Source organism: Heterocephalus glaber, unplaced genomic scaffold (genome assembly GCF_053883595.1).
Source record: "Heterocephalus glaber isolate CG9 unplaced genomic scaffold, H.glaber_assembly_v1.0 deba00001673, whole genome shotgun sequence".
In the NCBI taxonomy this organism is placed as follows: domain Eukaryota; kingdom Metazoa; phylum Chordata; class Mammalia; order Rodentia; family Bathyergidae; genus Heterocephalus; species Heterocephalus glaber.
Window position 1 is genome coordinate 17,730,873 of NW_028258410.1, and position 22,899 is coordinate 17,753,771.

Here is a 22,899-nt window from a genome sequence, read left to right on the forward strand (position 1 = left end):
TGTTCTCTCCTGGGTTCCGAGGGGAAGAGCCCCATTGATTGGATGTTATTACTGAGTTGAGTTGGAAACATGATAGAGGATCAAAGGTGATTTTTTTTCTTCTTAAAAATGGTTTTGCAAATCTTTTTCAGAGCTGATAGACACACACCTTAGCTGGATACAAAACATATTATGAAACAGAAAGACTGTGATCTTTGATCCAAGAAATCAAAGTTAAAGGTAATTGATATCTTCTGCTTCTCCTTTTGTTTTCCAGCTGTGTGTTTCCTTGAGGGTTTGTTTTCAAGTTTTATAACCTACAGGCCTTCCCTCCTCCTCCAGCCATCCCCACAGACACCAATTCCTGCTCTCACTGCTGGTCCTTGCCAGGCCCAAGGTGCTGTCTGTGCAGCTGGGGTAGGATCTGCATGCTCTCCCAGGGACCCCTTTCAGGACTGGCCTGCAGGACCCATGCCATAGTGTCCCCCTCCATCCTACTCCATAAGGCCGTCCACAGGGTGGGGGGTCTGCATGGGGGACAGGGGAGCAGAATGGTGGGAGCCCTAGGAGCTCTGCAGGAAGTGCCTGTGCTCAGGGACTTCCCACTCACTGTTCATTTCTTCTGCTCAGTTTCAACTTCTCCCTAGGGGCTTTCTTGTCATGGGCATTTGACAGCATTAATATGCTACTTGGCTTCTGGATTTGAAATCTGAAAACCAGAGCCATGGTTTTCCCAGGTGCCCAGCAGGGCCTCACCTGGCCTCCACCAGTTAGACCCTGGTGGATGGGCTTTGGCCACTGGGCCTGCGTAGAAGAGTCAGGTCACTGTGTGGCTCAGGCTTTGGGGACAAGGTCCAGGTGGGAACCGAGGGAGTTACCTTTCTGTGCCTCAGCTGCGTAGATGTCAGTGCTGTTAATTAGTCCTCTCAACCTTCTAAGTAGAACCACTCAGTCTTGCAGTGCCGCAGACACCGGGGTGGGGGGGTGTCCACTTGGTCAGCCAGGGTCACTAATGTTGGACTATGTTCGCCGTGGCTTCTTTACCTAAGTGGCCAGGTCTGGAAATCCTTGGGGGAATCACATGGATGGCCCCATTGTATACAGAGAAGCTGACCACTGAGAGACATGTCTCCCAGGCACCAGGGCCTGTGGAGGTGTCCCAAAATGCCCCATACCAGCACCACCCCTTAGTGGGGAGGGCGCTGGCTCTGCACTCTCCAGCAGGGACTGTCGGAAGGCAGGAACCACCTGAGTGAGCACGTGCCAGACACCCAGTTTGGGCCGTGATGGCCTGGAAATCGGGATGGAAAGAATGCAAGCAGGATATCAGTGCTGACAGCAGGCAGGCCTCCATCGCCAGTGCCGTCCTGGCCCTCGCCTCTGGGTCCCAAGCCTTTGGGTTGCAGGCCTATCCGGGGGCTTCTGTTCTTTTCATTGAGCCTATATAGTCAGGCCTGGCTGGGCTCTTCTGGAAAGTTCTTCAGCGTTCCCCAAGGCCCACAGCAAGGGCTGAGACATGACCAAAGGCCGGGACGTTTTATAGCAACCAAAAGCAGAACGCAGGAGAGCTGTCCTTGATATCACTTATGAGCAGGAGTCACAAGGCCCAAGGCCAGCCTTCCTCATGGGGTAGCCGGGGTTCACTCTTGGCCTTCAGAGTAGATCCCCCCCTACTGCCCACCCCCAGAAGAATTGGGACAAAAGGCAGGTGCTAGAGGCCATCTTCTGTGCTTTCGTGTAATCCTCTCATTCCGACTCAGGCAGGGTAGTTGTAGGGGTGAATTCAGCAAGGGGCTTCAGGCAGAGGTGGGTGGTAGGTAGGGGCCTGAGCCCCTCCTGGCTCTCAGATTCCCATGCCTTTTCCCATCACAGCTGGAGGAGCATTTTCTGCTCCTGCTGTGGCCTTTGGTCTGGCCGCCTGAAGCCTGGGGAAGAACCGTGCAGAGCCCTCTACTCCTTCCTGGTGCTGCTTTTGCAGGGGACAACGCTGCAGAGTCAGCAGTTGAGGGCAGAGGGCCTTGCCTTTTGCCTGAAGTAGATTGGTGTGGTTTTCCAGTTGCAGGCCAGTGCAGCTGTGCTATGCAAGCCAGAGCTTGAGGGACTGTGCTGATAAGGGAGAAGAAAGTCATCTGGGCCCTTGAGCCAATCTGAAAATTCCCCAGACTTCTAGTTTTTAGGAATCTACTTCTAAGTCAACCCAGAATCATCTGACTGACAGTAGTCATTGAGGCTGTGGCTCCCTAGATTGCTACCTTCTAAAAGTAGACAAAGAGAATTCCATACTTTTGTTTTGCCCTTGGTACTTGGTAATCTTGGGCCAAATCTGGCCCTCAGCCTCCTTCGGTAAAGTTTTATTGGAACATATTTGTGCTGCTTTGCCTAGCTGGTTTTCTGCTAAGTGGCACAGTTGAATAGTTAAGAGGCCACAGTGCCCATAGAGCAAGAAGATGCAGTGTTAGGACCAGGGGAGGAAGGGAAGTTGGATTTGGACAAGGCTGGGGCAGGGCTGGGTGGAAGCGTGTGTGGCCAGCGTTGAGAGGAGGTGGGAGAAAAGGTACAGGAGCTGGTACCAGACAGTGAATCAAATGCTGAGAGGCAAGTGAGTCAAAATGCTTAGTTCCAACAGTAGGCCCTGAGGTGTCTTCAGCCCTAAGTTCTGTGTCCTCAGGCACAGGATACGGCAGGGCATGCCAGCCCACACAGCACAGAAACCGAGTATAGGGGACAAGGGGAGCTGGGACATGTGGGCTTTCAGGAGCCTGTGTCTGAGCCCTGATGGACAGGTGCAGGGAGAAGCATTAGAGAGGGTGGAAAGCACCATCCTGTCCAGGGGACCAGCTCAGGGTGGCATGAGGCAGAAGGGATGCCCAAGCAGGTGGAGGGTGGCAGGACATTGTGGCCACAGAGGGGACAGAGACAGATTCCAGGGTCCTAAGAGGGACTGGGGGGCAAAAGCACATAGAGCGACAGTGAGTGAAGAGACAGAAGACACAGAGAGGAGGAGAAGCCTGAGTTGGGGGGACTGTCCTTCTCCTAAGGGGGAGATGTCATGGTGGACACCGGCATTGATTTGAAGGGCCCGGAGCCATCCCCTCCACCCCAGCCCCCTGCAGGGGACCTCCTCTAGGCAGGAGGTCAAGGCTGGATGAAGTGGTTGAGTTGAGGGGCCAGGTTTTCAGCCCAACTCAGTTCCCCATGGCCACCACCCCAGCTGGCATTTCGGTTCTAGAACTTTCCCTTCTCCAGCCAGGGAAGGTTCCTACCCAGAGAGGTTTTGGTGGAGTCTGAAGCTCAGAACCACTGTCCCCTACCCAACAGCATTAAGGTCTAAATGCAGAGCATTTGATTTTCTGGATGAGACAGCTCACATCTACCTGAAGGTAGCTTTCAGCCGGCTGTGGGTCTCATCCAAAGGGTGGGGAAAAGTGCCCTGTTGCCCAGCCCTGAGAAGGGAGACGACCCCATTTCGAGGGCCATGATGCCTGCAGCTCTGCCTCCCAGCTATTTTTAGAAAGCCTGAGGCTGTGGAAAGTTTCCATTAGGGATTGACTCCTCTGGTTTCCGAGGTTGAGAAAACAGGAAGGCCTTCAGAATCCGGGCTTTGAAAACTGTGTGAAGCTGCCCGGCCCTCCCCTGGCGTCAGGCTTTCACTGCCTCTGCAGGGGTCAGCAGCTTATGGGCAGGTCACAGGCAGGCCCGGCCCTCTTCAGTCACCTTCTTGGTTAGGGCCCCTGGCTGTCACCAGGACCGGGTGCACCAAACAAGGCCAGGAAGTGCTGGTGGCCGGGCCTGTGGACTCAGCTGGAGTCCTGTCAGTGGCTCCATTTCCTCACCTGGGAAGCGCTGGCCCTTCTAAAAATGCTTATGGTCCCATCCACAAGCATACAGGTGCCACACTCTCACACACAGGTTTTAGCCTACAAAGCCACACCTGCTCCTCTCTGGGCCTCATGATCATTTCTTTCCTTGCATCAACTCTCCAAGCTCAACAGCTCTACGAGCCAGCTCATATTTTCAAACACAGTTTCCAGGTGGGAAAACTGAGGCACAAAACAGATCTATCACTAAGGCAGGGTTCACAAGCAAGAGCAGGCCAGGGTGGGATTCTGACCCTGGGCATCTGAACAAGAACCTGAGCTTGGGGTGCTTGCTTCGGCGGCACATATACTAAAAAAGAACCTGAGCTCTTGCCCTTAGCCTGGACCCGAGGGACAGGGACTCACACAGATCTTCCGGCATGAAACAGTCTTTGGGTGCAGAGGACCCAGTTCGCCTTGGGACGTCACCATTGACAGCGCTGAATACCTGGCACGTGGCTGGGCACTGCGGTGTCCTTTCTTGCTTGGCATCCTCACAACAGCCCTAGAAGGAACACACTGTTCCGATTCCTACTTCCCAGGTGGAAAAACTGAGGCATAGAGAGGTAAAGTCACACAGCCACTTAGGGCGAGCTGAGAGTCAAACTGGCTTATCTGGCTCTTTAAAGGTGGGTGCCTTCCCCGCCCTTTTATCACTGGGGGACACAGACCCTTGGCCTCAGTTTCCCATCCCTCTAAATAAGGGAAATGCTCAGGTGAGGCCACTTGATTCCCAAGGAGGCTGCACTCTGCCAGGACTTCAGAGAAGGGAGCCAGCATTGCACCTGTGATTCCCGTTAAAGACCCATCTACTTACTGGCTGGACATGACCCTGCATCCCCCAAAGGTCACCTTCTGAAGACTCACAGCAGGACTCTCCACCAGCTGGGGAAATTTCCTGCTTGTGCTGCAAGAAAGAATAATGACGCTTAAATTGATGGCGAGCTTTGACTGGAGGTCTCACCTGTTGCTTTTTAAGGGTCCCTGTATTTTCATTAGATCCGATCATGTAACAGGTGTTTTCCAGACATGGTCACCATGGAGGCAGTCGGGTAGACGATAGAGGGTCTAAGTGTGTTAACAAACGCAGCAGGGGAGAGAGTTACTCAAAACGTGCCCACACCACTTGAGCAATTTCCACTAACAGATCTGTGGTTCAGACCAAAAAAAATAATAAAAACCCATAACCTAGGAATCCATGTATGTTAAAAATTGCCAAATGTATAATCACAAGGAAGGGTCTGGTTGAGGTTAGAAAGCTAATCTGATACATGTTTTGGGTACCTTCTCAAACCTCTTTTTTTCTCTCTCTCCTCTTCTAGTTAATGAAATTATCCGGAAGGAATTTTCAGGACCTCCTGCCAGAAATCAGACGTAGAGGCCACCATTGTATCAGACACCCGTCTCGGCCCCTCAGAGCCTCTGCCCTCCACCTTCTGACTCCTCGTATTCATCTCCCTGCCGGTGACCACGCGCAACAATGTCCGGGCACAGAGCCACCTCTCTGTAAACACCAGTGCACTCCTTCCTGTTGAACGTTAAGCCCCAGAGAGCATCCTGGTTGGTCATAAGGGTGACTCACCCAAAAGCAAGTGCCTGCTGACCAACGTCACACTTCGTGTGATGGGCGCTGGGACTCGCCTGAGACCTGAGTGACCGAGGCTCGGGACAGAGCGGAGGGCACTGCGATTGAACCCACTGTCTGCGTCCATTTCTCCAGTCCCAGAAATGGCTCCTGCTCCTTTGTAAAGAGAGGTTCTCTCAGCAATCAAAGAATGAGGCCCAAGAGCTCAGCTTACTGCCCAAAGAACCCCGAAGCCCTCGTGCTAGGGCCAGGAATGGACCAACGTTCTTAGAGATCACCTTGTCCAGGCCATGGCTGGGCTACAGGAAAAGCTTTATTTTGGAATTTTCTCCTAACAAAACAAAACTGCCTTTGCAGACAAGATCATCTGTTAAAATGTCCCAGCGTTAACTTACGACATGTGTACATGATAGTTTTCTTTTTATTTTTTTTTTCTCTGCTTCAAATTGCGGGCCAAGGAGGCTGAGGGTGGAGCCCTCGTGGCTGGCTGCTCTGACCCTTGCAGCTGCGCTAACGAGTGTCCAGGACTGAGCTGACCCAGCTGCAGAGTGTGGCCCCCTGCCGTGGCCGTCTGTGCACGGCTCCTCCTTTGTCTTCCTTGCGGCCAGAGCGCTTTTAACGTGAAAGGGGTAAGAAGATTCTTAGGCCTGTGCATTGAGTGTTGAGGGGCAGCAGCCAGAAGGCTAATGGAAAAACAAAACAAAACAAAAGTGCAGGGATTTTTCTTAAAATCCAAGTGCTTCTGTAAGTGTTCCCACCAAGACAGAGGAAAAGGGCTGAATTTCCTCTCACATGTAAACTCAGAGTGAAACAGGGAAGCACGGGCCCTGGGCCCAAAGGTCCTTAGTTTTACTTGAACCCTTTAAAGCACCGCTAGGCCTCAGCATGCTGGCTCTAACGCTGGGTCTGTATCAATGGCTGTGTCCAACTGCAAGCAGCTCTGCTCAGACCAGCTGTCTGTGTGAGTTTCCCCCAGGCACGCCCAGAATCCCCTGGTTCCCCCGACTGGTGCAGCTTTTGCAAACAAAATCTTCCACGTTTGTGGTAGTTTTCTTCTCACAGTGCTGGGTCTGCTGCACTTAGTGCACCCGCCAGGACAAGCTGGCATTCGTGTTCAGCTATTCATCTCCCCAGCAGTCAACAAGGTGCAAATCGCCTCTGTATTTTGCGAAAGAATGTACTTTGAGCAATTTCTCCGTGCAGTCTGGCAGGCCCAAAGCCTAATAAGAGAGTCATCCCCACAGCAGCTTTTCATAGTCCTGACTGGTCATGGTCACTCCGAGGTAGCCCTTGCCGAGAGAGCTGGGCCGGGTGTGCCGGGTGCCCAGTGGTGTATTATCTTTTGGTCAGTCCCCGGCAGTTATTTCCTCTAAGGGCAGGGGTCTTTTCCTGTCCCACCCCTGCAGAGCTGAGCAAAGTTCTCTCTCAAACACACAGAATGCCAGTAAGACGTCGAATGCTACCGCAGAGCATCTACGATGCTAAACACTTCCTCAGCAAAAAAAAAAAAAAATTCCTTCTACCAGCAGCTTTACCTCCTCAGGACCTCTCTCTCCAGCAGTACTGGACTTCACAAGGAAGAGACGAGGGCTTGGTGAGCGATTTGTCTCACTTGACCTGGCTAGGAGCCATTTTTGCACATGAGGGAATCAGGACTTTCCTCAGTTACCTGAATGTTTTACCCAAGTGCCTTCCTGTATTGTAGCAAAGTCGCTCAGCATTCTTGCCCCTGGGGTAAAAAGTGACTAATGCTTTTTTCCATCAGTCCTCTAACCATGTTAGCAAAAAAGGGCTTTCTCCTCGCAGCTCTAGCTCCTATCCATATATATGTGTGTGTGATACACACATAAACCCCTTTCTTTTTCTAAGACATCTTAGCTAGATAGTATAGGAAGCACTTGCATGAAACTATACCAAACAGCAAAGGAAAGAAAAAGCACTAGTTTTGAGACATAAACAGGCAAGAGAATGTATTGGGAGTGGACAGCTGTCAAGAAAGTTGCGTCAGCTACAAAGGCTGGGAGGAAAGTTGGCCAAGTCATTGATTATGAAATATTTTCAGTATGGGAAGAGGCAGTCAAATCCTCAAAAGCAGAAAGGAAAGGTGTCTAAATGGGCAAGATGGGTGTGTTGCATGTGTGATAAAGGAGGCTCAGTTAAGTCAAGGTTAGTACTTGCTACATCCACAGGAATATAAACATGTAGCACTCTGACAGGTCTGCCGTGTTGCTGAATGTAATGTACTTCCAAAGTTTGCAAGTCTTCCTATATTGTATAAAAGTACTGCTGCTTTGATAATATATATGCAACCCAGATTAATTAGTATATAATTAAATTTTATTTTCTTACCTGTATTTTTATGCTTTTTATCTGCCCTCAAAATATTGTACCTCTATTGGAGTTAGAAAATATTTATAAATGGTCAGAAATCTTTTTAAGTGTCTCTTTTTACATATATGTTGATTTCTTTTCCCTTAAGAGAAATGGTGTATTGTTGAAAAATTGTATTAATCATTCCAGGAAACAAACCAAAAAAACACCCCCTCTGAGCCTGGCAGGCACCTATCTAGTGGGAGAAAGCATCTCGGGGCAAAGAAAGAGGATGGCTTTGTGGAAGAAGAATATTTTTTTTCTTGCTGGACAATAATGCTTACTTTCTTCAGCCCTGAGTCTGGGTTTTGTCACTGAGGAGAACTGTATTGTAAATAAATGAGCTCTTAGGTGATTTTGACTTGAAACAATAGAACCCGCCTGCACTGTGATGGCTAGAATTCAGAGTTCCTACTCACAGGACCCTAAATGCAGGCTGGTGTCTCAGAGCTGCCAAGTCCTGGTAGATGACCTCCATACACATTAACCAAAGGACAGCCATGGCTTTCCAGCACCGATGTAGCCAAGATGAAAGAAGTTGATTTCTTCCAAGAACTGGGACTCACTGTTCTTCTATTTTTGGTTTACATTCAGTAGCCAAGACATCTGTCTGAACAAGCCAGCCTTGGCTAGGGCGGGACTGTCACACTTGGGCAGGTCAGAAGCTGATGTGTTGTGATTGTCACTGTGGACTGAAGGGAGGTTGAACTTGTTTATTTTCATGTCACAACACTCCACCTGCTCTCTGTTGTTCAGAACTGAAAGAATGTCAATGGTCCCCTTAACAGCCCTGTTCATTTCACATTTACAAGAGGCACAGGGGTAGTGGTGTTCCTGACAAGCTGGGGTGACCACTCTCAAACTCATGTTTTGGAGGGACAGCCCACTGGGGACCCGATACATCTTAACCCTGGGCCCCCCAAGCTTAGGGCTTGGGCATTAAGTCTCATGGAATCAAGTAGGCCAGTTGCAAATACAGTGTTTTTCTACCTTCCAACAAAGCCCTTCACAGCTGCATCACATAAAACCAGGATCACAAACACCTTCCCTTCACATTCCTAATGTCACCATCTTAATTTGGTTTGTTTAAAAACAAATTGGTGATTGGTGAGAAAGGTACTTCCTGAGCAACTCTCTGGAAATGTGATGGGGTCCTGGGAGCTGGAAAGGAGGGTTAGCACTGTCCACACAACTGTGGGCAGACACACTCCCCTGCCAGTTCGAGGTTTGGATGCCATGGGTACCCATGATGCTGTTTCCATGACAGTGGGTGCTCCCAGCATTCTGATTGGCCTGTTTGGATGTGGCTGTGGGACCACAGGGCCAGCATCCTGACATCTTGTCAGAGAAGCCCACTCACACCTGTTGCCTCCATGGCCTTTGGAGGGGAGGAAATATTGGATCCTAAACAGTTCTCCAAGAGATACAAGCCACTCCAGCTGGGTGGTGCTGCAAGGCTTAGGTTTGCAAAATCCTGACTGTTAAAGGAGTTTGAATACATCACATTCCTATGCAAAATGTTTTTATCTCCAGTTTAATGTAGTTTATTTTTGCTATATGTAAAGTATTTTTATACGGCTTGTACTATGATAGTTTAGCAATAAAACAGTTGAAAGCTGCAGCTACTTGGGTGTGTCTTTGCTTCTGTAGAGGGGTATTGAGCAGCCTGTTTATATTTGAGGTTCATACAGTAAGGATGTGTGGCGTGTCCATAGACTATGTGTTTCCCTATGTCTCGTCTCAGCCCGAGAGGAAGCACCGTCCCATTTTACATATGATACAGAAGCCATTTGACCAGGGAGACAGGGCCATAAGAGGAAGCTGAATTTGCCTGCCTCCATCATAGCTCTCCTGTGAGCCATCTCTGGACTGCTTTTGAGGCACCATCTAGAAAAGCTAGATTTTTTTGAGGGGGGGGAGTACCAGGGATCGAACTCAGGTCCTTGCGCTTGTGCAGCAGGCGGCGAAACCACTGAGCTAAATCCCAAGCCCAAGAAAAGCTAGATTTATAATGCCTACCTTAGAGCCACTGCCACAGGGTCCCAGAGCATTTGCAGACCACGGAGCTAAGGCAGTCACCTGGAAGGCAGAAGCAGCCCTTTGTGCCTGAGCACCTTGCAGAACTCCCGGGTTATGGGGAGGGGGACGGACACCTCTTACCATCAAACCTGCACACAAATATTCCAAGTACTAAAACTCGCTGCTGGCTCCCTCCTCAAAACAGTTTTGTTTTCCCCTCCCTTAGCTAAAGCACCTAAGTGGTGTAGAACAAATTTATTTTTTAAGTTTATGCTAACTTCTTCACATCCTTCAGACCTGCTCTTAAACCTCAGGAGAGTGGAGTCCCGGCCCCAGGCCCTGGGCTTCGGGACCTACTCCACCTCACACAGCGCTGTGTTAGGAGAGCCTCCCTGGGAATTTCCCAGGTCTCCTTCCAGGTACCCTGCCTGGAACCAACAGGACCCTATGGGCAGCTCCCAAGCTGGAAACGTCTGCCTTGAAATGGCCTTGGTCCCCCTGGCCACTGGGATGAGCAGCTCCCCATTCCTCCTCCATGCCTCTCCAGAGACCAGGCCAGTACTTCCTGGTAAGCAGGTTGCTCTGATGGCTGGTCCAGGAGCAGGTGAGATGGGGCCACCAGAATGGTCCCAACACACCCAAGCAAAAGTACCTGCACAGGTCCACACCCTCTGCAGGGGCTCTGTTCCCGCAGGGTGTTTGCTGCAGCTGTGGGCAACTGTTCTTCCTTAAATTAACTCACTTCTGAACCTGATGAACAGAAACCAAAATCATCTTCAGCAGGAGAAACTGTACAGTCAGTGAACGCACCTGTTCTACATTCCTTTCTAAGCCTCACTTGGGGAACATGAACTTGGCCCAGGGCTCGGTTTCCCCAGGTAGAAAATGAGGGCAACCCACAGGCACTGAGTGCTTATGTGAGCATTAGCTATTGATTACACGTTGATCTGAAATATACTGGGTACTTACCCAAGGCTCAGCTTACAGCGTGGGCCCCTAGTGGGACCTCATGCTCCCAACACGTGGAAGAAATGGTCAGAGCTCAGGGGGATTGGCTTTATCTAACTACATCATTAAAGGCCAAAACTTGCATTTATCCCATTTTCAAATCCTGAAATGAAAAGGAGATACAGTGGAGCCTTGACTTACAAACTCAATTTGTTCCTGAGGGCTGGTTGTAACTCAGGTTGGTCAGTGAAGGCTCAGGCTCCTCTCCACAGCCTTCAAAGCCTCTGTCCTGAACGAAGGGAGATCCCAGTGTCCTCAGAAAGACATCAACCCGGGATTTGTCAATTAACCCCACACAAGAAAGGATGTCATGTTCCTTTCAGAACTCTCATTTTTTTTTTTTCCTTTCAGAACTCTTTAAGGGTTAAATCTGTATCTGAGACCATCTGGAACCACAAGTGGCAGGCATTGGAGTCATAACTTAAGACTTTGTTCGTAAGTTAAAACTAAAATTCTGGTCAAAAACCAAGTTGTTTATGTGTTAGACTGGTTGTAGAGGCAGGTCTGTGCATGCCCTACCGAGGTCCTGAGTTGTGCAGAAGATGCTGAATCACCCCGCTGCAGACAGGCAGGTCTGCCCACACCCTACCGAGGTCCCCAGCCCCACGGAATATGCCAAATCAGCCCGCTGTGCACAGGAAGGTCTGTGCACTCCCTACCAAGGTCCTGAGTCACGCGGAAGACACTGAATCGCCCCGCTGCAGACAGGCAGCCACCTGGTTCCACACTACAAAGACACAGAGGACACCAGACCACCAGACCAAGGTACTGAGTCCCACTGTTCCCGGCTCAGAGGTAGGGGCTTCTGAGCCAGCGTCCCATGGCTCCTGGTCCAGAGGAAGGGGCTTCCTGGCCACCATCCCTCCCGCTGCTCCCAGCCCACAGGAAAGGGCTTTTGGGTCACCATCCCTACCACTGCTCCTGGCCCCTGTCCCACCTCATCCAGCTCAGAGGAGGTAATCTGTGCAGGCACTAACAGCCCCCCGCTCCAGTCAAAATGAGAAAACACGTAAATAAGTCTCAAAACCAGACTTCCAGATCACCTACAGCAACCCCAAAGGGAAATGAGATGGAACCCTCTGATACTCAACCATATGCACCCACTGAACTGGCAACAAAAGGGGATCTGGAAAAAAATGAAATCAGAAATAATTTCTCAGATAACAGGAGAAATTGTGCCCCTAGTGCAAGACATGATTAATAAATCTAGAGAGGAGCTCAGGAACATGATGGAATCCCAACATAAGAAACAAATGGAATCCATAAAACAGATGCAAATAGATTTCCAGGACATGAAAAACTCCATTGAAAGTCTACACAGCAGAATGAGCCAATGTGAGGACAGAATTTCAGATACAGAAGATAATATTGCAATTAGTGACCAGGAAAAGAAAAATTGCTTCAAAATTATAAGGCAGCATGAGAAATCAATCCAGCAGCTGCTAGATGATGCAAAGAAGAATAACATAAGACTGATTGGGCTCAATGAAGAAACAGGAGAGAGTGCAGATGACATAAAAAAATCTCTTCACAGAAATAATGGCAGAAAACTTCCCAAGCAGGGGAAAAAAGCTTGACATACAGATAAGTGAGGCATATAGGACTCCAAATAGCCTTGATAAAAAAAAATCTACACATAGGCATAGAATTGTTAAGATTCCAGAAACTCAACAGAAGAACAAAGTTCTACAAGCAGTCAGAGAAAAGAAACAAATCACATACAAAGGAAAGCCCGTCAGAATCACAGCAGACTTCTCAACACAAACCATCAAGGCAAGAAGAGCTTGGAGTGACATATTCCAAGCCCTAAAAGAAAACAGCCTCCAACCCAGATTGATGTACCCTGCAAAACTATCTTTCAAAATGGAGAAATAAGATACTTTCATGACAAAGAGCACCTTAGGAACTTCATGAATACCAAACCAGCACTCCAAAGAATTTTACACAATGTCCTACGAACAGACATTGAGGATCACAACCCCAGGAAGCAAAGCAGAATGAACCCATCTGGCATGACAAGAAATTAAATGTAAAGGGAGAGAACCCAACAAAAAGAAAAAGTCATGGCAATGACAAGTCAATACGTTTCAGTTATAACCATCAATGTTAATGGTCTCAATTCACCAATCAAAAGAAATAGACTGGCAGAATGGGTCAAGAAGCAAAATCCAACAATATGCTGCATACAAGAAACACACTTCATTCAAAAGGAAACTCATAGACTGAAAGTTAAAGGGTGGAAAACAATACTGCATGTGACAGGAACCTGAAAAAAAGCAGGAGCAGCTACCCTCTTTGCAGATCAAGTAGACTTCAAACCAACACTGATTAAGAGAGAAGAAGAAGGACACTGCATCCTTGTAAAGGGAAGAATCCAAGAGGAAGAGATGACAATCATAAATATCTATGCACCAAACACTAGTGCACCCAACTATATAAAACAAATACTAACGGACATGAAAAGTCATATATGCACTAATACAATTGTACTGGGGGACCTCAACACCCCACTGTCACAGATAGATAGATCAACTAGACTAAAAATAAGTAATGAAATACTAGAACTCAATCGAACTCTTGAACAAATGAACTTAACAGATGTTTACAGAGTCTTCCACCCCACAAAATCAGAATACACATTCTTCTCAGCTGCACATGGGTCATTCTCCAAAATAGACCACATACTCACACATAGAACATGTTTAAGTAAGTGCAAAGGAATTGAAGTTATCCCCTGTATATTATTGGACCATAGTGCCATGAAATTGGAGAGCCATAGCAAAAGAAACTCAAAAAATTTCATAAACACGTGGAAATTGAACAACACACTTCTGAATAACCAATGAGTCACAGAGGAAATTAAAGAAGAAATCAGACAGTTCCTTCAATTAAATGACAATGACAATACAACATATCAGAATCTATGGGACACAATGAAAGCAGTCTTACAAGGGAAATTCATAGCAGTGAATACACATATTAGGAAAACAGAACGAGCCCAATTAAACAACCTGATGCTGAACCTCAAGCTTCTAGAAAAGGAAGAGCAGGACAACCCCAAAGTTCATACAAGGGAGGAAATTATAAAGATCAGAGGAGAAATCAATGCAATGGAGACTAAGAGAACGATACAAAAAAATCAATGAAGCCAAGAGTTGGTTCTTCGAAAGAATCAACAAAATTGACAAACCTTTAGCCAACCTTGTCAGAAAAAGGAAAGACAAGGCCCAAATCCATGCAATTAGGAATGAAAAGGGTGAAATGACAACAGACCTAGCAGAAATCCAGAGGATCATCAATGCCTACTTCCAGAACCTATACACCAATAAGATGGACAACACAGAAGAAATGGACAGATTCCTAGATACATATGAATTACCAAAGTTGAACAAAGAAGACCTAAAAATTCTGAACAGCCCAATATCAACCAATGAAATTGAAAAGGTAATTAAAAACTTATCAACTAAGAAAAGCCTGGGCCCTGATGGCTTCACTGCTGAATTCTACAAGACATTTAGAGAGGAACTGCTGCCACTACTGTTTAAACTCTTCAGTGAAATTGAAAGGGAAGCAATACTCCCAAATTCATTCCTGGAAGCAAGCATCACCTTGATCCCCAAAGCAGAGAAAGACCCAACTGAAAAAGAGAACTATAGGCCAATCTCACTAATGAACATAGATGCAAAAATCCTTAATAAGATAATGGCAAACAGAATGCAGAAGATCATCAAGAAGATCATACACCCTGATCAAGTGGGATTCATCCCAGGGATGCAGGGATGGTTCAATATACGAAAATCAATCAATGTAATACACTATATCAATAGAGCCAAGGACAAAAACCATATGATTATCTCCATAGACAAAGAAAAAGCATTTGACAAAATCCAACATGCATTTATGATAAAAACCCTACAAAAAATTGGAATAGAAGGTCTCTACCTCAAACCGATAGAAGCCATCTATGAAAAGCCAACAACCAGTATCATACTAAATGGTCAAAAACTGAAATCCTTCACACTAAAATCAGGAACAAGACAAGGATGTCCACTAACACCACTCTTGTTCAATATAGTTCTGGAAACATTAGCCATGGCAATTAGACAAGAGAAAGAAATAAAAGGAATAAAGATAGGTAATGAAGAAGTCAAATTGTCATTATTTGCAGATGACATGATACTCTATATAGAAGACCCCAAGAACTCCACCAAAAGTCTTCTAGACTTAATAACCAAATTCAGTCAAGTAGCTGGTTACAAGGTTAACACACAAAAATCAATAGCTTTCCTCTACACCAATGACAGACTCACTGAGAGAGAAATAGGGCAAATAATTCCTTTCACAATAGCATCCAAAAAACTGAAATACCTAGGAATCATCCTAACAAAAGAAATCAAAGACCTCTTCTCTGAAAACTATGGCACTCTGAAAAGAGAGATTGAAGATGATATCAGAAAATGGACAGACATCCCCTGCTCCTGGGTAGGAAGGATTAATATAGTGAAAATGGCCATACTTCCAAAACTGCTATATAGATTTAATGCAATTCCAATTGAGATCCAAGCAGCATACTTCATGGACCTGGAGAAAACAATCCAAAAATTCATTTGGAGCAAGAAGAGACCCAGAATAGCAAAAGCAATTCTAGGTAACAGAGACATGGCTGGGGGTATCACAATCCCCAACCTGCAACTCTACTACAAAAGCTACTGTGATAAAACAGCATGGTACTGGCAAAGAAACAGACTTGAGGACCAGTGGAACAGATTAGAAGATGCAGAAACAATGCCAGACACACTCAGCCATCTCATCTTCAATAAAGGAGCCAAACACCCTCACTGGAGGAAAGATAGCCTCTTTAATAAATGGTGCTGGAAAAATTGGGCTTCAACTTGCCAAAGATTAAAACTAGACCTATATCTCTCACCATGCACTAAACTAAAATCAAAATGGATTAAAGATCTAAATATTAAAATAGAAACTCTGAACCAGTTGGAACAGAAGTTAGGTAGAACCCTTGCAGATATCGGTGTAGGAAAAGATTTTATGAACAAAACCTCAGTTGCGCATGAACTACCACAAACAATCAACAAGTGGGATCTCTTCTTATTAAAAGGCTTCTGCACAGCAAGAGAAACCACCAGCAGTGTGAAGAGACAACCCACAATTTGGGAAAAAATCTTCACCTGCTCCTCCTCAGACAAAGGTCTACTATCTCGAATCTATAAAGAACTTAAAAAGATCAGACCTCCCAAATTTAAAGACCCAATCAAAAAATGGGCATCTGAAATGAACAGACATTTCTCAGACAAAGAAGTAGAAATAGCAAATAAATACATGAAAAAATGTTCAACATCACTGGTCATTCGAGAGATGCAAATGAAAACAACGCTGAGATTCCACTTCACTCCAGAAAGAATGGCTGCTATCATGAAATCAACCAATAACAAATGCTGGCAGGGCTGTGCGGAAAGAGGAACCCTGCTCCACTGCTGGTGGGAGTGTAGACTGGTGCAACCGCTGTGGAAATCAGTATGGAGATACCTCAAAGAACTAGGACTGGAAGTCCCATTTGACCCTGCTATTCCACTGCTGGGGATCTTCCCCAAAGAATTAAAAGAATCATACCACAGTGATATACGTGCACCCATGTTCATAGCAGCGCAGTTTGTAATAGCTAAAACTTGGAAACAGCCCAAATGCCCATCAACTGGAGACTGGATAAAGAAAATGTGTTTTTTTAAAAAATAAAATGGAGTACTACTCAGCCATAAAAAATGAGAAATTAGAGACATTTATAGCTAAGTGGATGCACATTGAGGCGATACTCTTAAGTGAAATAAATAGGACACACATGAATAAATTCCGAATAGTTTCTCTGGTGTGAGAAACTGAAAGTGTAAATAAGGACTAAATGTATAATAGGTAATGTGAAATAGGAAGAAAAGGGGCAAAGGGGAAGGAAGTGGGAGGGCTAGGGGAAAGGATAGAAGGGAAGGGGAGTAATATGAGAAAATGGAAAAACAGGGACAAAATCTTTGTAAATAGGGAGGAATGGAGGGGTTGAAGGGAGGGCTGGGCAAGGGTGAAAAAGAAGAACCAAGAGAGACTATGTAAAGGTGCAAATTTCCAATGATGAATGTCATTATGTTGTATACCTAAAATGTACCAATGATTAGAATGAATAATCGATAATGTAAAATAGGAAGAAAAGGTCCAAAGGGGTAGGGGTAGTGGGAGGGGCAGGGGAAAGGAAAGAAGAGAAAGGAAAAATGATGAGAAATGGAAACAATGGAAATAAAGTCTTTGTAAATAGGGAAGGGTGGAGGGCGTGAAGGGAGGGCTAGGAATGGGGAAAAAATAAGAACCAAGATGCATTATGTAAAGCTACAATTCCCAATGAGAAATATAATTGTGTTGTATACCTACAATGTACCAATAAAAGAATACAAAAAATAAAAAAATAAAAAAATAAAAAATAAAAATAGACTGGTTGTAATTCAAGGGTCCACTGTAGACGTGGGACACGTTGGAGTGACTTGGCCATTGTTTGCAAATCTGAAAAGTCCCTTGCTCATGCAGCAACAGGGTACAGTTGAGTGCGAAGCAGCAGGAACAACTCGGGTTTTGTAACAAGTGGGGCCTAAAGGAGACTTGTAGGAAAAATACAGGCTCCTACTCAGCTTTTCAGGTTCCTGAACTGGAAGGAAACTGGTCTCTTGGCAGAACCAGGGCTACTTTACAGTCATGCCGGAGACCAGCAGGAACAGAATCACAAGGACCTTTAAGAAGTGGAAGTGAGGTCGCTCATATTGAGGAGCCCCAGAGCAGTGGTGGTAGAGGGGACATGTTGCTATAAACCCCATGACATTTTGTGGTGCAAGCGTGAAGGAGACTGGACCAGACCGTCTTTGACAAGGGCTTCTTCCTCTGAACTGTCCCTTCCTGCGCCCTCTTGGTGACATCCAGAAGTGGGGCTTGGTGAGGGACCCTCATGGCCCACCCACACCCGCCCAGCCCTGGCTCTCCAAGAGTTCCTGGTTTCCTGACAACTTCAACCTCCGAGACCGCACTGGACGAAAGACACAAAATCTCTGACAATCGCATGTGTTCTCCAAGGGCCGTGCCGATTACATCCTGGCTCTTAACCTTTCCTTACCACAGCCCTCGACAAGACTGACGCAGCTCCCCGAAACCTGTCGCCCACAGCTCCTGCTGGCCAAGTGTCAGAGGACACAGATGGACATCTGAGGAAGCGCCCTCTGCTTGAGGCCGCCAGGCTGTGCTGGAGGGAAAAATGTTCACAGGACAATCCCGGCACAGGACTTCCCAGACTCCCTCCAGACACCCTGTGATGCCTCCATTTGCATAACCACAACGCACTTCCAGTTCACCTCACGCCCCATGTCCTGGCTCCCAGCTCCACCTTCTTCCCCAGCAGCCTCTGGCAATGCCATCTAAGCAGTTACTTAATCAAAACCCTGGGCGTCACCCAGCTCCTCACTGCCCCATTTCCCATAGGGCAGCAGGTCCTCCGGATCCATCTCTGAAACCCCTCACAACCCCTCCTTGCTTCCTGTCGCTGGTCCACACTCCTCTCTGCCAGTCTGTGCTCAAAGGCGCCTCTGTCACCTCCCAGACTTGCTGAGGCTGCACAGCTTCTCTGCTGGCCAGGGCGCGGGCCACCCCATCTCCCACCCACCACTCTGCTTTTCCTAGTTCCCCAAGGGCTCTGACCATAGAGCTGTTCCTCCCTCTCCAGGTCTCCAAGCAAACAGCCGTCCTCAGAGCCCACCCTGAGCCCAGGGGTGCTGTGGGGTGAACACACAGCAGGAGCACTGTAGAAACTGCTCCTGTTCCAGCGCCCTCCGCTCTTCCCATCTGAGAGTCCCAGCAGGAAGGAGGGCTGGCATGGCTTTGCTCAGTGTTCGGACTGCACAGCGAGTCGCACACTAGGCCCTCGGGAACTGGGTGCGAACAAACAGACCTGCCTAGCTTTTGTCCTCGAGTGGCACTGAGGACAATGGACTTATCTGGAGTGTATGGAAAACTAATTGCTTCCTAATATTTAACATATTTTCAAAACCAAACAATGCACTCCGAGACTTTCCTTCCCTCCCCAGTGGCTCAGTGCATTTATTCCTGATTAGACTGCAGTGCGTTCCAGCCTGTCTTCCAGAGGAAGCCAGCTCCCTTCGCTGCAGAGAGCAATAAAGACCGTGGCTCCCCAGGGACCCAGAGCTTCGGGCGGTTGTCTGGCTGCCTGAGTCACCTGTGGCCCTCCAGCCTGTAAAGTGCTCGCGCTGTGCTCAGTGCCTCCTTAGGGACAAGTAAGAGAAGATGCCGGCCAGCTGGCTTTTATGAGCCAACGTGAAACTCGACTTCCCTGGAGAGCATGTTTGACAAGGCAGGTGATGGGCCTGTTGCCGCCAGCCAGGAGCCACCTGAGCCGGCTGTGCGCTGCATTAGATGGTGCTAAGGGGCTGGCTCAGCACGTGCCATCTGGGCCTCCCCAGGTACACCTGGGGCCGTGCTGCCAGCGACCACCTTCTCCTTTAATCTTAAGTGGTGCGAACAAGCCAGGGCAGCCTCTGAGCTCCGATTGGTCTCCCATAAGGACCTCAAGTCCGGGCCTGGGCTCAGGGTCCCGAGACACGAGGGCAGGGGGTCAGCCTGAAACCTTCCCTGCCACACACCTGCCCTGGCCCCCACAGAGAGGCCAACACAGCTCAGAGTAGCTCGGGGCCTCCTCTGAGAGGCAGAAAGCAGTGCCATCTTCCAAGTCTTACCCTCAGGCCTCATTTCCTTAGCGTTTCCCCCATTCCATCGACCCTCAAGTTACCTTCTCCCCCCCCAATCCCTGTGAGGCTCAGGAACCCCACTTTCTGCCCGCTTCCCCTCCTGAAATGTTGTATTGTCCTCTGCCTCTCGTGAACTATTGCAAATAAGACCCCCAAACCTCCCATCCTTCCCTCTGAGGGCCTGGCCGTTTTTGTTCTAAGTGACACCCACAGGCTCCTGAGGTCCCTTCTCTAGCCGACCTCTGTGACAGCCAGTCTCAACTCAGCAGCTCAAAGCAACGCCAATTTATGCTCTTACCGTTCTGGAGGTTGGACATCCAAAATGAGGGGCCCAGGGCTAAAAATAGAGGTGCTGACAGGCTAGGGTCCTTCTGGGGGCTCGGGAGAGAAACCCCGTCCTGCCTTTTCCAGCTTCTCTGGAAAAAGCAGCTGCCCACAGGGCTCAGCTCCAAAACCCTCGCTCTGGCGCATACTCACGGTGCCTCCTTCCATTTACGGCACAGCCCCGAGCTCTCATCACACACAACCTGGTCCTCATCTAGTCTTGTCCATGGTCAGTAGCTACACGGAAAATCCTCTTCTGCTTAAAAAGGAGACATAGACACAGGTTCTGGGGATTAAGACAGGCATCTCTGGGGACCCGTATCCTGCCCTGAGGTGGTTCCCTCCCTCCTGTGGCCCTGATCCACTGGGCCCCGAGGAATAGGTGTCTTCTTGCTCCATTTTGCTGCTTCCAAATTGGTCTCCTCTCTGTGCTCATATCTTGGTGATTTAGCTGCCAGTCAGGGCATGTTTTTCTCCTCTACTTCTGCCTCCATTTTTGGCAAATTTCCCATTCATCCACATCCAGACTAATCGGCTTTGAACCCCCTCTTTTCCAGTGATTCCTGGCCTCAGACTTCAGCCAGAACATGGTAGGCCAGAGCCTCCAACCTCAGTGCAGGCCAAGACACCTGGGGGTTTGGTAGTCCTCGGGGTGCTGGGCCCCCCCTCAGTGGAGGCCTGGGCCAGCAAGAGCTGTTGTTTCTAACAAAGTCCTGGGCCATGTGGGTCTGCGGGTCCTGAACGCTTTGGGGACTGTGGGCCTGGGGCCCGAGATGGCTCCTCACTGTGGCACTGCCGTCTTCTCCACACATCCGATTCCTCCTCAGTCTGCTCCCTCTAGCATCATCAGAACCAGTCACCCACAGGCACTTGGGGCCTATGGTCCTCTGACCCTCACCTTTTCCCTCCGAGCCCTTCCCTGAGCCGCTGTCTCCACCTGCTTCTGCCCGTGGCAGTGTTTCATAGACCTCACCTGGTCTCCCTTCCCTCTCCCTGCAACCAGGCAGACAGCAGGGAGCAATTAGTGCCCGGCAGCTATGAACAGAGAGACCGGGCCCCTGTCGCACCAGGAAACCTGAGTCCCTTTCTCCACCTGGGCCAGCGCTCCATTCGTCCAGGTGACTCCTTGGCCACGTGCTCTCCTAATGGCCTTGCTTCCTGGTTCAGGAGTAAAACGGAAGCAGCCGGCCCGGATCGCCTCAGTGCTCCTCCAGCAGCTCTGCTTTCTGTCCTGCTTCCAGCTTAGGCCCCCCCGCCCCAGAGTCCCCGTGTTCTTCCAAGCCAAGCATGCAATTACTTCTCTTCCTTTTTCATTTTACCCAGCTCAGCACACAGGCCTTTACCCTCCCTTTCTTCTTTCCGAAAGTGTCTTTCCTTCACATCAGAGCTCCAGATTTCAGAGGAGCCGTTTCCTGAGCTCCTGCACTCTCAAAACAGACCTGGCTAGATGTCTTTGTCACTGCCTGAACCCAAACAGGTGCTTTATTCACTCCCTGTAAAACCCGAGTGCATTTTTAGGAAGCACCCTTCAGCCGCCTCCCTGTGACACCCCAGGGTGAGCTGTGGGAAATGGCCCACGCCTGGCAGTCTGGTCCCAGAGTCTGGGGTAGCATTATCTGTACAGAATTCTGAAGCAATAAACAATTCCTTTGTTTTTTGTTATCAGCCCGTGCTCGTAATTTTCGACAGTGTCAGCGGTGAAATACTCTCCAACCACCATGGGCCACACCACCGTCCTGCCCCTCCCACCCACCGCCAGTCACATCTTAGTTGTTCGTGTCCTAGAGATCAACTGAAGTCCTACCGTGGGCCCAGCCCTGGTCAGGACACGGGGCTGACCACTGGGAGAGAACAGGACAGCCTAAACCTGAGCAGGGGGGGACCCCAGGCTGGCTCGTGGCCAACACGCCATGAAAAATCAGGGGCCTCAGGCAGCCCTTTCCGCGGGGCTTTGTAGTGACTGTGGCCCCAAGCTGATGCCTACCTGCAGCAGCGGGAGGCAGGCAGCATGTGTGTCCTGAATGCCAGGAGCAAGGGGACAGTCCCAAGAAGCAGAGGGTACTGCACGGTGCAGGATGTTCGTGTGACCTGAAGGGGGAGGAAAGAGGATTCCGTCCGTCGGCTCCACCTTGGTTTTGATAGTGCGTGGGGGTGGGGCAGAGGCCCCAGGATGGTGATGGTGACAGGGCAGGGGCTGGGGGGCAGCAGGCAGGGAGGAAGCAGAGAACAGGATGCCGGAACAGCTCTTTGGAGCCTTGGCTGCAAGGGGAGGGGTGAGCCAGGCTTGGGGCAGGGGACAGACCTGGGATCTACCCACAGCTTTTCCTACTTTATTTCCGGTTTACTAAGAGGGCACCCAGCACTGAAGAAGCCAATGGCTGGGAGCCAGGACAGAGGGAGGGTGGAGATCAAGGGGAGGGGTGAGCCAGGGGCCCACAGGTATACCGGGGGCCCCTCCAGAATCCTGAGAGGAATGGGGTGACTTGGCCCCTGTCCAGCCCTCCCTGAAACCTCCTGTCTCTTCCCCTTTGTATGGACGGGGGCTCCATCTTCCTTCCTGTTCTTCCTTCTCCCTGGTATATCTTTCTTCCAAGGAGCAGAGGCCTGCATATGTTTTTAGCTGCCCGTGTTGTGTAGCTGGGAGCATGGGTGGCATGAGGCACCCATGAGGCCTGGGTTCAAGTCTGGCTGCCGGGGAAGCCTGGTGGAGAGCTTGTGTCACCTCCTCCATTTGCCCCTCTAGATCTGCTCCCTACAAAGAAGCCAGAAGATCCTTTTAAACTGGAGCCAGCTCATGAAGCTTTTCCTAAAAACGTCCAAGGGCCCTGACTCCTCCCATGACTCTGTCTCAGATCCCATTGGCGCTGGCTACCTTGCTCCAGCCATGCTGCAGTCTTGCTGTTTCTTGAGCAGCTAAACATATTCCTGACCCAGGGCCTTTGCACTTCCCATTTCC

The 22,899-nt window shown here is 48.9% G+C and overlaps 1 protein-coding gene and 1 long non-coding RNA gene across 5 annotated transcripts in view; one reads left to right on the plus strand and one right to left on the minus strand.

Annotated features, from left to right (window-relative positions):
* Nfatc2 (nuclear factor of activated T cells 2) overlaps positions 1-9,412 on the plus strand; it is a 117,867-nt gene extending 108,455 nt beyond the window's left edge. Inside the window, exons 10-11 of one of the 2 annotated variants that reach the window (XM_013077178.3) lie at positions 132-219; positions 5,159-9,412. In XM_013077178.3, coding sequence (XP_012932632.1) covers positions 132-175 — 44 coding nt within the window. In that variant the 3' untranslated portion in view covers positions 176-219; positions 5,159-9,412. The remainder of the gene's footprint in view (positions 1-131; positions 220-5,158) is intronic. The other variant, XM_004858043.3, reaches the window with a different exon arrangement.
* On the minus strand, positions 219-21,165 carry LOC110344535 (uncharacterized). Of its 3 annotated transcripts, none has more exons than XR_002387147.2 (7): positions 20,729-21,165; positions 19,918-20,199; positions 10,463-10,560; positions 9,811-9,870; positions 4,704-4,743; positions 4,203-4,341; positions 219-2,085 (listed from the first exon to the last, which is right to left on the minus strand). It is a non-coding gene; the product is annotated as an uncharacterized LOC110344535 (long non-coding RNA). The 3 variants fall into 3 exon arrangements; XR_015446017.1 differs by having other exon boundaries at positions 4,654-4,743; positions 20,097-20,199; positions 20,729-21,164; XR_002387143.2 differs by having other exon boundaries at positions 4,654-4,743; positions 20,729-21,163.
* Positions 21,166-22,899: the final 1,734 nt, after the last annotated feature.